The following is a 15,372-nucleotide window of genomic DNA, read 5'->3' as shown; positions in this document are numbered from 1 at the left end:
GGAAATCGATTTGATTCTAATCGCACCATGAAAAGAACATGATCTAACTGCTTTCAGCCCTCCGTAAATCTGTACTAGGTCTTTAGCACAATGCAACTTCCAATTTAAAAAGCACTGAATGTCTCGTCAATGACTTTGTGAAGAAAAAAGAACAAGGAGCAGACATAAAAATTCCAATAGTTGTTTAAGCATTAAAGTTCATTTGCATCACAGCAAACCTGAAAAGGGCTGACCTCTCAAACCGCCTCTCAGGTCTATGAAGTTGTAGCCTTGACAAGCTCACATTGACAGAGCTCATTGACTCTGAAAGGCTACTCTATCAATGGTGAAAAATGGCAATAGGTTCTACTCTGAGCAGGCATCTGCCTGCCCACCCGCTGCTAAACCAATGGCAAAACTGATTCAAAACCTGAATCTACCTTGTAATCTTCCTTTCCAGGGCTTTTTCATAATAGATTAAGATCACTATACAATTTAATTTCATTGTTTGCCCCAAAGAGTGTGAAAAACATCCAAGCTTTTCAAATTCCAATAAAATTACATATATAATACAATACATACATATAAATAAGAAACTAATAGAAAGTTATGTACTATTCATTGGTTTATTTAAATAAGAGGCCAGTTTGAAGTAGTTTGACTAGTGTAAGATAAAAACACATGCAGCCTTGAGACCACAATTATTTATGTTCCCAGAGTTACTTCCTGTAATACAATTTGGGATAGACAACGCTCCCAAATCACACCATATTATCAATACAGAGATGTTAACGAAAATTAGACTAAAATATTTCTGCAAACCTCAGAGCTTGGCATAAAAAGAAATTAATTAAACAGCATCACACAATTCACTATAGTAAGTTTTCTTCCAACTTGACAGGTGAAAAAAAAGCATGTGCACGTGCAGCTTAATTAATCACTGCTCTTGACATCTCAATGATTTACAGTGAGGAGCAGGTGAGGATATACAAAACCAGAAAGGAACACTTGATTTGAGTGTAGCATTTCCAGCACACTAGGATGACAAGCTTATATATTCTATCAATGGTGTACAGAAAAACCCGTACAGCAAATTATTTGTTAGCCACAACAAAAGCACAAATTAAGTGGAAGAGAGACTTGCTTATTAGGAAGATTTAATACTATCCAGTTTTAAAATTTTCTTTCTTAAAAACCCAATCCAATATTCCAGCAAAGATAGAACTGCAATTCAAGTACACTTTTTAGCATACCAGTGATAAGAAAGTATGCTTTGTAACATACTCCATGAAAAATGCAGATACTCTTTACTGTTATCTGCAGAGTTTTGTGAAAAACCTCTTCAATCAACTATCTACATGATATGTTTAATGAAACATTCCTGTAAAATACTGATTCCTCATACTCGTGTCTGACACGGTCATCAAAAAGGCCCAACTCAGAATACATTCACACATATTTGCTGCTCCCAATTAAGTAAAATAAAGTTTTGCCCTTAAACAAGGAAGAAAGAGTATATATGACCTTTCTATGCAGAAAAACGTTAGTACTGCATACAAATAGTGTGTTACCTGTATTGCCAACTACAAGATCTTTCTGTTGTGTTTTTGCAGTGCTTAGTGAAGTCAGCCTACAGTTCCACATGGGCCAAAGCCCCCCTGCTGTAAATCAGTGAATTTACTGTAAATCAGTGAATGACTGGTACCATATCAAACAAAAGGATCTTACATGACTCCCAAATGGTGCTAATTTGAGCACCTGCCTTTGTCTTTTTTAAGCAGGGAAACGACTGTGCCAGTAAGCATGCTATTCTCCACTATCAATTTTATTTGTAGTTGACTAGGGACAACAGCAGAATCTGCTGCTATATGCATTTGATCTTTGAATTTGCATCCAAAATCTCCAAAACATATGTAAATGTAGTGCAGAGTTAGTCCAATAAATAATACATGGAGATTTTCAAATTACTTCATATAAAAATTATCACAATTTAGTAGTAATATTTTTAATATTGCCCTGAAAAAATACATGTTACGCTCAAGTTTAAAAGTACAAGACCTATTTAAGCAGATTTGTTGATAAACAGATGGCCAGAATTTTTATTGCACCTCCTGGAAGAAAGGCAAAGGACCCTATCAAGAGGTCTGAACTACACCCTCTCTGCTCACTCTAAGAGAAAAATGATGGAAATGGGAATTTCTGTTCATTTTTCAAATAACAATATACCTGGCCACAAACTTTATAGCCAAATAAGTTAGTTATCGGCACAAACAATTAAAGCTAGAAGATAACCAAGTCACACGACTGCATGCTCAGTTTCAACACACCAAAACATCCTCTCAGTCCATTTTGAGGCCCATATTGATGTCAGAAAATGCCAAAGCTTAACTCAAAACATGCATAACTGAATTACATCTATGTTATCTGTGATGAGAAACTCCCCACCTTGATTTATTTGTATCACAAATAAACCCTTTAGAAATAGTAACTTGGCAAGACTCCCTTCTTACTGAGAAATTCTCTATTTATGAAGCGTAAAGATGACAAAGGTGAAACCTGAGTTTATCGCATATCCCAACATCCCAGATGACTTGCTTCCTACATACAGGAGTTTTAGAAGTTGACTGTTCAACCACATCAGTGTATCTTGCATCATCTTTCCAATTAGTAGCTATTTCTTACTAGAGACTCTTGCCAGGGTGCTCATCCCAAAAGCCACTGCAGTAGAAGAAAGTAGAAGAAAGTGAAACCCACATTGCACAGCTTGAAGAATATCTGAAAATGAACATAGCATGCTGCTATGTTTATACAATCTTGAAATAACTGTTTTGTCCAACAGGATTACTATTGCTGAATCTTATCTTACAGTTGTGACCCCAGTGACCAAAGAACAGATCAAAGCTCCTGATCAGGCAATGAGAAATACCATTAATAGAATTCTGAAGCAGAATAGCCAATGTCAAGTTGACCTCAGGAAAATTCCCATTCTAAAAGACAGCCCTGAAGATATTGTCCTATATCCTTACCAAAAATATTATTCTGTGATAAACTGACAGAATTTGTACAGGTCTCAACTCTGAGTTGGTACTTATATACACCTGAAGCATAATGAAACAAATTTGATCAACTACTTTCTGGGAAGGTCTCTTCCACCAAATTGTCTGCTGATACTAAGAGAAGAGCAGCATTATTTGACATTACTGCATGTGACAGTTTTTAATATTGAAGTCAAAGACTCAGAGATTCTGGTTACCTTGATTTTCAGACTCCTAGACTGTTTAAGAAAGCCCTAAAGCCATGAAATATGAGAATAACGGAGAAGGTGTACAGAAACATACGGCCCATGTACATTATCCAGGAGTACATTGGAGAATATCCTGTAGTATTATCACCAATGTATTAATTGATAGATACTGGCTGAGTATTTTCAAAAGTAGAAACATGTTGCAGAGAAATTATCACAGAAAGTTCCAGATCTTGATTACAGAAGTCTTCTATAAATGTCCTCTCAAACACAGACAATCCAAAAGACTCAAGATGCTAAGGTCACTGGATATTTTAGCTGCCCTGTAAGAGATAAGACACTAAATAAGCGTAGTTAGCTACTTTCTGTAATGACGTGACTGATACTAGAGCCAACCATTGTGGAAACTTCATACGATAGAGAATCCTTGTAGAAGTCTTGACCTTGACAAAATTAGCACACTTCCCTAGAGAAAGCCTAACTGAGATGTGGAAAAACATACTCCAAAAAAGCTCCACTCTCTCCTAACAAATTATTCAAATATGGCCATGACAATCTAAAGCACTCACATGCTGTTGAAGAACATTCTTGCAGAAAGGGCCACAGAAGATGAACCTACAATATAGAATTGACCACAACAGGGATGAAAATAGGACTGAATCTCTACCAAATAACTAATCTGATTTTATCCACTCTGGGCAATTATAAACTGAACATGGATAAAAATTTCACCTCCATAACCTTCTCTTTTAAGATTACAGAGACGTTAATTTGGGTCTCCATTTTTATTTCCAACATATCCAGTAGTATGACACCGAACATAGTTCAAGGCCAGTGCAGGTGGAGAAACTGAAGAATCTCAGGTTACATCTCTATTAGGAAATTAAGCTGTGCCCAGAAACATTCCCATTCACTTGAAGCCAGCTGGCAGGGAACAGCTTACATCTATATCAGTAAGTTTTCATAACCTCCGAACCACTGACAGTGCATGAGGCATTCTGCTAATGCCTGGGAATTGCTACAGAATACAGGCTCAGAGTCTGCCAGGAACCTCTCTGACAGTTAAAATTATAAAGCTCCAATTCCTAGGAATGCTCCCAGGTTTACTTTCTTAGTATGAAGAAAGCCTTTGACTCTAGCTGTTAGGTGCCTAAGGGCAGGGCCAAGAATGGAAGAGAAGCCACACAGCCAGTAAGACTGAAAGGCACCACAACTTAACAAAATAACTTCAGCAGACCCTGTAAAATCCAATGCTTCACTAGTGTGCATACTGAAGAGAATGACGCCTCTGAAAGGAACAGCATCTGTAATGCCTTTCTCACCTTGGATTGAACCAGAAAATTCCAGAATCTCAAGTAGGTTGATCATGTAGCTAGTTAACCAATTTCAAAAAAATAAATCTGGGTATTTAAAAAAATATTTTTCCATCACCGTTAACATTACTGTTTCAAATTCAACAATTCATTCCAAAATTCAGAAAAAAATAATTATGGGGAACAAAATGAAAAGTAACTAGCCGCTTTCCACTTTACATGTATGTTTGGTATGGTAGAAACCTTATCAACTCCTCTGGTCTTCTCTTTTGTAGATTAACTGTTCTCACCATCCCAGCTGTTTTGTCAGCAGTCACATTACTTGAACGACTTTATTTTTGTTAAAAAACAAGTTACTTAATTTATATATAATGCTTGAGCTACTGAGAGTGCTCCATTTATGCAGAAAAACATATTTTACACTGGTTTGTTTAATACAGCAAAAAAAGTGAATACATCCCAGAGCAAGACCACTTTGAGAAAAAGCAAAGGGGCACAGAAGTGTCACTACTTCACACTTGCAAGAAACTCATTCTAGTTTTATGTTTGTTTTATAGCAGCAGTCTAGAAAGTTATTGTTCAGTGGAGTGCTTTCTACTTATTATCTACTTTCAGATAATTTTGCATTCTAATACATTTCTCAGCACTGTTTGTATATGGTACCTCTGGCACCATCTACAAGTTGCTAAATACAGAATCCTAAAAACAAGCCCTCCTAAACTGATTTCCAAATCTGACAACTAGCTAGACCATTTCTAATGTGCTCTTTCAAAATGACTTTCAGCAAGTTTCAACTAGTTCACATTTGTTTTTTCAGAAACATGTAAATTGGACCTGAAATGCAATATAAAAAGCAGTATTAAAATCAAACCACTGAATTATATAGGGCTTCCTTTATACATCTTTCCCATCATAATGCAAAAGGCACTATAATATGAAGTGTTGATCCTATTACTTTGAGTAGTATTAGAATGTTCAGATATATCATTCTAGTTAAAAATGCAATTGCATTTTAAGTAACGCTTACAATATTCACTATAGAAACCAAATACATATGCTGCATTTGAGAGTAATTAAGAATACAGGATATCATAAACTGAACTTCAGAATACATGTATTTTAAATACCAATGTCTTTGCATTTGACCTATTAAAAAACCCTAATATTTTACAGTTTACTGCTAATGCCCCTCCACCACCCCCCGCCATGGCAGACCAGCATTATGGTATTAGAGTATCTTCAGTGCCAAGTCCCTGGCAGACAAGCACAGGAGAAAGTACCTATTTCCTTCAGTTTTGAAAATAAATGTAATGTATTCACAGCTACAATAAACTGAGCTAATATATTTTAACATCAGTATCATCCATTGACACACAAGTATTTAAAAAAATTCATGCCAGCTCCTTCACATAATTAAATCAATACTTTGGAAGTTCTAATTAGCTTCCATTTGTAGAGCACTCTGAAGATGTCAACTTCTACCAAAGTGACAAGTAAGGATGAGGCTTAAGCAGCATTCATAAGCTTTATGTGAATCCACAAACCAGCAAGTAGCTCTTGAAAGTGTTTGTACAGATTGCTCTTAAATATCTCCTTCTATTCATTTTAAGAGATTGCCCATGAACCTTTTAAAAAGTGCAATTTACACATACAATACCAGCTCTTAAGAAATCTAGGCTACTGCCATTCTATCATAGCTTCCATTGTTAGCGTTTCTGTTTAAAGTATTTATCCTATTAACAGTCAGGAACTACAGCACTTAGTTAATACTGAAAATGAGTGTCAACTCATTTGAAAAAGTGGCTTCAAATAGGCACCTCAGCCTGTAGTGCTTTTTGAATTATAATTCACTATGTCATTCTCTTTTTTTAAAGAACAATAACTGAAAGACTTAATGTTCACTTTTGCAATCTGGAGTTTGTCCCAGAAAGGATGGTACAATCTATTAATAAAACCACTGATTATCAGTAATGATTTGGATCTGCAAACTAGGGACTTTATTTCCTGTAATTTTCTTGTAGCTTTTAGTCATTACAATCAAATCAAGACTACATAAAAGGAGAGGCAATAAGATATTCAATCAAATTAAATATTTATTCTACTGGTCAAGAGTTAACAGGCTTTTTCTCAAATACTTCAATGCAAAAGAGGAAACAATACTGTACAAAAACTTCCAAAACTAGCACGAAACAAAACACTGAAAACAAAAAATACAGTCAAGGAAAAGCCTTCATTGCATGGAAATGCATTATCACAGAATTAGAATCTTAGGGGTTGGAAGAGACCTCGGAAGATCCAGTCCAACCCCTGCCAGGCATGGTCACCTAAAGCACATCACACAGGAACGTGGTCCTGGTGGGTTTTGAATGTCTCCAGTGAAGGAGACTCCACAACCTCTCTGGGCAGCCTGTTCCAGTGCTCTGTCACTCTCACAATAAAGTTTTTTTTTGTATTTACATGGAACCTTCTACGCTCCAGTTTGCACCCACTGCCCCTTGTCCTATCACTGGATGTCACTGAAAAAAGGCTGGCTCCATCATCCTGACACTCCCCCTTACATATTTGTAAACATTGATGAGGTCGCCCCTCAGTCTCCTCTTTTTCAAGCTAAGGAGACCCACCTCCCTCAGCCTTTCCTCATAAGGAAGACATTCCACTCCATCATCTATGTGGCTCTGTGCTGGACTCTCTCAAGCAGTTCCCTGTCCTTCTGGAATTGTGGGGCCCAGAACTGAACACAATATTCCAGATGCAGCCTCACCAAGGCAGAATAGAGGGGGAGGAGAACTTCTCTTGACCGACTAACCACACCCTTTCTAATGCACCCCAGGATGCCATTGGCCTTCTTGGACACAAGGGCACATTGCTGGCTCATGGGTCATCCTCCTGTCCACCAAGACCCCCAGGTCCCTTTCTCCTACATTGCTCTCCAGCAAGTCAGCCCCCAACCTGTACTGGTACATGGTGTTGCTTTTCCCCAGATGCAAGACTCTACACTTGCCCTTGTTGAATTTCATCAAGTTTCTCCCTGCCCAACTCTCCAGCCTGCCCAGGTCTTACTGAATGGCAGCACAGCCTTCTGGTGTGTCAGCCACTCCTCCCAGTTTAGTGTCATGAGCAAACTTGCTGAGGGCACACACTATTCCCTCATTCAGGTCGTTGATGAAAATACTGAACAGTACTGGTCCCAGTACCGACCCCTGACAGACTCCACTAGTCACAGACCTCCAACCAGATTCTGTCCCATTGACCACAACTCTCTGACTTCTTCCTTTCAACCAGTTCACAATCCATCTCACTACCTGATCATCAAGACCACACTTCCTTAGCTTATCTACGAGGATGCTGTGGGAGACAGTGTCAAATGCTTTACTGAAATGGAGATAAACCACATCTACCGCTCTACCATCATCTATCCACTTAGTTACTTCCTCATAGAAGGCTATAAGGTTGGTCAAACATGACTTCCCCTCGGTAAAACCATGCCCACTGCTCTTAATGACCCCCTTATCCTTGATATGCCTAGAGATAGTGCCAAGAATAAGTTGTTCCATCACCTTTCCAGGGATGGAGGTTAGGCTAACCGGTCTATAGACACCCGGATCCTCCTTCTTGCCCTTCTTGTAGACTGGAGTGACATTTGCTATCCTCCAGTCCTCAGGCACCTCTCCTGTTGCCCACGACTTACCAAAGATGATGGAGAATGGCCTAGCAATGACCTCTGCCAGCTCCCTCAGCACCCACAGGTGAATTCCATCTGGACCCATCGATTTATGGATGTCCAGATTGCTTAACTGATCCCTAACCCAATCCTCATCTACCAAAGCAAACTCCTCCTTTATCCTGACTCCTTCTGGGGCTATAGGGATCTGGGGCTCCTAGCAAGAGTCATGATATAATTAACAATTAAGCTTAAAAATGTCTGTGACTTAATACATTCCAGTATTTTAATCCTGCTGATTTAAGGAGACAAACCCACAACTTATTTTTCACTGGCACAAAAATAAGCATATCTTTCCATTATACACAAACTTTAAATAATTGTCTGTAATTCCAAACATAATTTACACTTGTGATAACATTCTTATGGTGGAATTTTAAAAGTCAATGAAAGGCAAAGAGATACAGAACACAGCAAAAGATCAAAATAACTACTTTAACACACACTTCACCAACTCTGAAACTGCAACTTCCATTTTGCTTACATGAGCCTTAAAAAAAAGTTTATCTGAAAAAGAGCTGCAAAGTAAACCATCAATTTTAAGATCACAGAAGACTGATTCAGCCTCATTAAAAACAAACATTTCTTAATTGATAATTTTGAGAAAAAATACACTTCTATATTAAAAGTAAGCAATTGTATAGCTAAAACTGTTGTTTCATTTAATAAAATCCTGAAGTTGATAGACACTCCAACTTCTTACCTTACTGTATATGCAATTCAACAAAACAAACTTGTTAAGTTTTCTGTTTTAGTAGAAAAGGAAAAAATTAAGGATAGTATATTTTTATTGTGCAATTAAAACATGTTCTACACAAATTTCAGTTCTACATGGAAACATTTCCATCTTGTTTTCAGAAATCAAACTCTTTAATTATATGGTCTTGAGAGTCTTTTATTATCAGTGCAGCAAAGGATGTAACAGAGGCCAGTTCCACGTCACTGTTTTTTCCCTAGGAATCACTTAGAACAGGGCTGAATTGGCAAAGCTGTTTGGGCAACACTTCTCACAAAGTGCAGTTACCATAAAATAAGTAACCTTTTCTTTATTGTTCATTTGTTATAATTGTTTTACCTTACAAGTGTCTGTGGGAAAGAATCCTTTGTATCTAAAAACTGAAGGGAGAAAACAAGCACATGTCATCCTGGACACCTTTTTCTTCAATATGTGAATCCAGGCTGTTCTGACTATACCTATGGCCGGGGTCTGGCCAGTAAAAGGAGATCTGAAGAAGCCAAAGCATGGAAGATCATCTGATCAACACAACTCTTTTCCATGACATAGTAAAGTCAGAGACAGGCAGAACAAGAATTCAAATGTTATTACTTCACACTGAATACATTAGTTGATGTGTCAGAAAGACTGTGGCTCTAGCAGCAAACCAAAACAGTCTATGGATTTAATGGCCTGGGTATTTTTAGTGGATGAAAATGAAATTTGCTCCCTGTCACAGTTCTTCTGGAATCTACTGAGCAAATTACAGACTGGAACCTAGATGAACCAGGCTGTATTTGCAACTGCTGTTGGTTTGCTGAGCAGCTCTATGTAATTCACAATATGCACTGTCTCTCACTTTCCCCACTTCCAGGAAAACACATACAATGTTTCCTCCATGTGTCATAGCACTTTGACATAAACTGATGAGAAGTCCTGCACAATAGAAAAATCTTACAAGCTTGTGGATGCAATTCAGAACTGAGATCTTAAGGGGTCCAAAACCTGTCATTTCAGGTAAAAGTGATTTAAAGATTTAAACCACGTTCTACTTTCCTGATCTGGGTCTACAAAAAAATAAAGTTTAATCCACACACACCTATTCAAGAAAAGCAAGTGACAGTAACTTTTCACTGCTTTATTATGAGTAGTACCCCTGACCAAAATAATTACAAATTCTCCTGCTTGTTTCTTGTACTAGAATTTGCAAATATGTCCTTGAAAATATTCCACAGCTTTCCTTCTTGCCTCCTCTACCAGGAAAAAAGTCTTTCCCAGTCAGGTCCGTTTCAGTTTGTCTACAAGAATACAAGTCAGCCAAGTCTTCTCTACATTGCACTCCCCAGATGCCAAATCGACACCAAGTTCTGGGGTCTCTGTCTGACAGACAGCCCTCTGAGCAGACATTTGTTTGCTGAACTGCTGACTTGCACAAATTATGTTACAAAAAGACCTAAAGTCTTCAGATTGACTTAAAGGATGTTCATTCTGTAGGAATAACCAAACTGCCTAAACACAAGTGTGCAATGCCATCAGTGTTCACAGTGGCACAAGACACTGTCTTAAGGCATATGAATCCTACCCTCAATTTCACTAATGCTTAAGATTCAAGTTTCAGACAGAGTTACCTAATCTTGGGTGCAGGAAATGGTCCAAAGATCCTTAAACATCTCCTGGTACCAGCTCTAAGAGGAAAAATGCAACACTTACTGGGCCATACCTCTAGAATAACTTCCAAAAATTCAGCCCCAAGCTTCTGTCCTTGGCTCCTGCTGTTCACTCTCTTTCTGAGACTCTTTATGCGGTCTGTATACAACAGCAACAACTACACCACTAACCTCTTTCCAGTCTCCTCTCAACAGAGTAGCCATGTATTTTTTCCCAGATTTATTATTTTGGAAGGGAGCTTACCTTAATCCCTATCCCACACAACCTTGAACAGAAGGACTTCTCTAATTGTTGCTTCACCAGGCTCCCATACAGAACATTTTTCTTCAGCTTCCAGCTGTGTTTTCTGGCCCCAGATCCCACAAGTCCTTGTGGTTTTCTGATTTTGTTTAACACTGGATAAAAAGTCGATTATTTGGGACCCATGGTAATAAATCAAGAAACATCAGTTCAGAAGATGAGGGTTTGTGGCATCAGTGACCACCATGCTACATCCTGCTATGATTTCCTGCTATGACAGCACATTATGTAAGAAAAATGGGTCAAACCAAAGAGCACCAGAAGCTTTCTCCTTTAGCTAGCCCTAGAATGAAAAAAGTACTCTTCTCTGCAAGCTAGCTAGGTCACCAACTTTTCTGTTTAAGCAGTAAGAAAATTCTAATTTCTCATAACAGACTTCCAGGATATGGCTATAAAATCATCCTACAGCAGACCTAGTTTGTGACAGCTTAAAGACAAAAAACCTAGGGTTTTACATAATTCACGCTGATCTCAACTTTTTTTTTTTCCATGGACTCCAACATAACCAGCAGACTTTTCTACCTTGTTTTGTATACAGTTAAAACTAGTCTTAAGTAATCTCTCAAAGGAACTAAGCATTAATACTTCCATAGAAAGTTAATATAAAAATATGTACAATATGTCACGATCAGCACTCCTTTTAATACACTAGGTTTTTTTAGAATGCCTTCATTTACTGACCTTGTAAAATACAGACTTCAATAAAGAAAAGCATGACAATGTTCAGTGTACTGAACTGTACACCATCTGTAGCATTGAGGTATTACACAGGAAAGAATATCCACAAGCTTTGGCATGAAATAGAGATGAACGGTGCCATAGCGAGCAAAGGATGGGAGGCACAGAGACTTCTGGCAATGCAGTGAGATAGGACTAACCAAAGACAATTTTTACACACATGAAAACAGAAGAGAGGGTGGCCTACATAACTGCACTGAGGGAAGCGAGATTAAAAACAGGCACTTGCAATAAGCTTCTGTTGTGAACAATACACCAAGTGCCAAGTGTACACACAGCAAGCACTACTTTCTAGTTGTTAATGGAAAAAAAATATCTTACTAATCTACAGTTTGGAAGGACAGTTGAAAACAAAAACTCAGTTCACAGTCTAGTCAGAAGCTCCTCACAACAAACTACCACTCAATTGCTACCAAATTCAATAAGGTCAGACAGTGTATCACAGAGAAGATACTTCAATAATAATACTTTTTAGTAACTGCAACTTTCAACACAAGTGCTGTACTGTAACTGGTTCCAGCAGACATTTCAGCTGTACTATCACTCACTGAGTTATAAACTCCAAGGTCTGACTGGGGTCTGTTCATAGAATCATAGAATTATTCAGGTTGGAAAAGACCCTTGGGATCACCAAGTCATAACTAGTATGACAGACAACGGATACCAAAACAGGTATCAAAATGTATGAAAAGAAACTGATTTAAGTAAGTTCTAGCACACAGCTTTTAAAGGTGGGGGATAAAAAGAACAAAATGAGAATAAACTCTGTCTGATTCTATTGTAAATTATAAGGACAATTCAACTTACTCTTTTACTGAGGCAGATAACTGGCCACATACTACAACCTAAAGTGCAGCAGCAGCAAAGGCATCCACATAGTAGCCATCGTACATTGACTGGAAGGTTCTTCTTAAGACAACTGTTAACTCTACTGATGCTGGCTTTAAATTCTTCAGGTGCAACCTACAAGAGGGAAAAAAACCCAAACAACTAATACCACAGCAGTGCAATTTACTACTCTTAAAATGGTCTCTACCTGAAGCTCTCCATTTTGTAACAAAATCTTAACTCTAATTTCAAATTCCTATTTGCAGATACTCACCTTTCCAGTTAAAGATGAAGGAAATTCTGCTTCAAATTTGTTGCTTAGTCCAAACCTGCAAAAACAAGTAATATCATACCAAAATTATAAATAACCTCAATCCATGTAACAAGTTGTAAGCATCTCATAATATGTCTCAGGTTTCACATCACAACTGCATTGATTTCAGGAAAAAATAGTTGTCATTAGAAGTAGCTTCTAAAATTATCCTAACAGACAAAAGTATACCATTGTACACAGTTAGAAATCCATCTTACCTATAGTCTCCTTCAGAGAGGTCCAGAATAGTTACAGGGCATGGACCTGCCCCAATCACATACCATGTTTCTCAGGTAACTACTCTAGAAAAGTTGGGGGCTACTACCCGGGACTTCACCTGTCTCCAGAAGAAACCAAAATGCTTCTGGAGATGCCTGGGAGTACTAGGCAGCTACCATGCATGGAACCACCTCTAACATTGACAGAACACCTCAGGTAGCTACCTTCTTGCAGTTCTGTTGACTCTTCCCCAAAATCAGCAAAATCTGTATAAGCAATAGAGGCAAGCATGAAACGTGAAGACAAGCACTTAACGGGAGAGGGGAAGGAAGTTAATACCTCAGTTTGAATTACATCCCTCCTCCACCAGTACAGCTATATTTTGAAGAAAAGCTCATCTAGTGCTATTCCACTCAGCCTATGCTAAATAGCCATTCTAAGCATAAAAACTGAATCAATACCAGCTCATTTATTCCTTTAAAAATACACTACTAAGTTTCAGAACACAAAATACTACCTAACAAAACATTATTTAAATTATAACTAATCTGAAAGAAATGTACCACTTATGAATGTAAAGGTATGAAGCAGTTTGAGAGGAGCTGACTATTCTGGGTTTCAGAAGATCTGAAGATTAAGAGTTTTACCTTGTCTATAAAAAAACCACTATTTTCTGTCTTATAGTTGGCTGGTTGGGTTCATAAACCGATGAACAAAGAAAATTGGAATATTTTCTGGCATGTGTTCCGGGCCATGATTTCTAATAGGGACTATACAGTCTAGCAAAGCCATTAATAAAACTGTTTGACTGGCTACTAATTTGGCAAACAGCAGTCAGAACAAAATTTGTCACTAATAACCTTTTGAATACAAAACAAAGCAGTCTTACTATCAGATACTACAAACAACACAAATTATAAGTTAAACTCCTCAATACTTGAATATTGGCATCAAGACCTACCACACACAATGCAGTTGTATGCAGAAAATCTTACCTGAGCCTTGATAGTTCAAGAATTTAAAGGCACAATTTGCTTTGACAGTATGTTTATTGAGCAGCTAAGAATTTCACAGGGTTGCTTGTTTTTTTTTTCCTAATTGAACTGAAAGATCTACATGCCAATGAAGAACTTTGCCCAAGTAACCAAATGGACAGTTAAGTGCTCTACCAATGGTGAATCACTCTGCAAGGACCTCACAAAACCCAGTGGATTTAAGGCAGCAGATGAGCTTCTGTGTAGATAAAAGGTGCTAAATCTTGGGAAAGGTCATCTGACACTGAACTGAAGTTCGGCAGCTACAGTTAAGGAGAGAGATCTTTTATCACCATTCATCATTATCTTGCAAGCAAGCAACAGCCACCAGAAATAGCAGTACAATACTGGGCACCACTAGAAAGGTGATTAAGAACACACAGAGGGAATAATTTTGATTCTCCATAAAACCCTCACATACCCACTTGGTCAGTACTGGGAGAAGTTTGGCATCCACATTTCATGGAGGACTTGGTAGCGATAAAAGAGAGAAGGAAAATTCATATAATCAATGGAATAAAGCATCTGCCTTAGGAAACTAACAAGGCTGATGCTAACTTGGAAAAGAAGGCTGAGTGGGGTATATGATCAAAGTGCAAAGATTCAGGAAGAAAGTGCATGAGGTGAATGATTAACTGTTAATCACCAAACCCCACAACAGAGGGCACTCACTGAGATTGATTTAAAACAGATAAAAGAAATTGCTTCTGTAAATTGCAAGTCACAAACCTGTGGGCTTGTTTCCACTTGAGATTAGTGATCAGACTGTACCAACAGATTTGAAGAGATTACACAAATTCCCTGATAAATGGGCACTATAGGAAAGGAGATGTTGAAGTATCATCACTTCACACAACTGCAAATGCCAGAGAGTACAAGGACAATGGACATCAGCAGCAGCTACACTAGCATGCAGCCCGTAAATAGCAATGCCTTTTGCCACAGTTTGCAACAGCACACTGGGCTAGTTTACTACTTTGATGCTGCAGGTGATTTTTAAATACGGCCTTAACAAAAAGTAAACATGTCAACTCTCTATCATTGACTGTAGGCAGTAGAATAATAGTTAAACCCTGACTGAAACACAGAATAATTTGGGTTGGAAGGGACCATCAAAGATCACCTAGTCTTACACACCACTCACTAGGTGATCAGGTTGCTCAAAGACCCACCCAACTGGACCTTGAATGCTTCCAATAACGGAGCATCCACAACTTCTCTGGGCTATCTGTTCCAGTGTTCCTCCATCCTCTTCATAAAACAATGTCTTCCTTATGTACAACCTAAAAGTACACTCTTT

The 15,372-nt window shown here is 38.1% G+C and overlaps 1 protein-coding gene across 1 annotated transcript in view; it reads right to left on the bottom strand.

Moving 5' to 3' along the window:
* Positions 1-15,372, bottom strand: part of CHIC2 (cysteine-rich hydrophobic domain 2) — a 51,709-nt gene that overhangs the window by 4,850 nt on the left and 31,487 nt on the right. The window contains exons 3-4 of the mRNA XM_010002529.1: positions 12,781-12,835; positions 12,486-12,641 (exon numbers count right to left, since the gene is read on the bottom strand). Of these exons, the coding sequence (XP_010000831.1) occupies positions 12,486-12,641; positions 12,781-12,835 (211 nt within the window). The remainder of the gene's footprint in view (positions 1-12,485; positions 12,642-12,780; positions 12,836-15,372) is intronic.

Source organism: Chaetura pelagica, unplaced genomic scaffold (assembly GCF_000747805.2).
Source record: "Chaetura pelagica isolate M959 unplaced genomic scaffold, ChaPel_1.0 scaffold67, whole genome shotgun sequence".
Classification (NCBI taxonomy): Eukaryota; Metazoa; Chordata; class Aves; order Apodiformes; family Apodidae; genus Chaetura; species Chaetura pelagica.
Note: the sequence above shows the minus strand (reverse complement) of the source record. Positions and strands in the feature narration are given on the sequence as shown.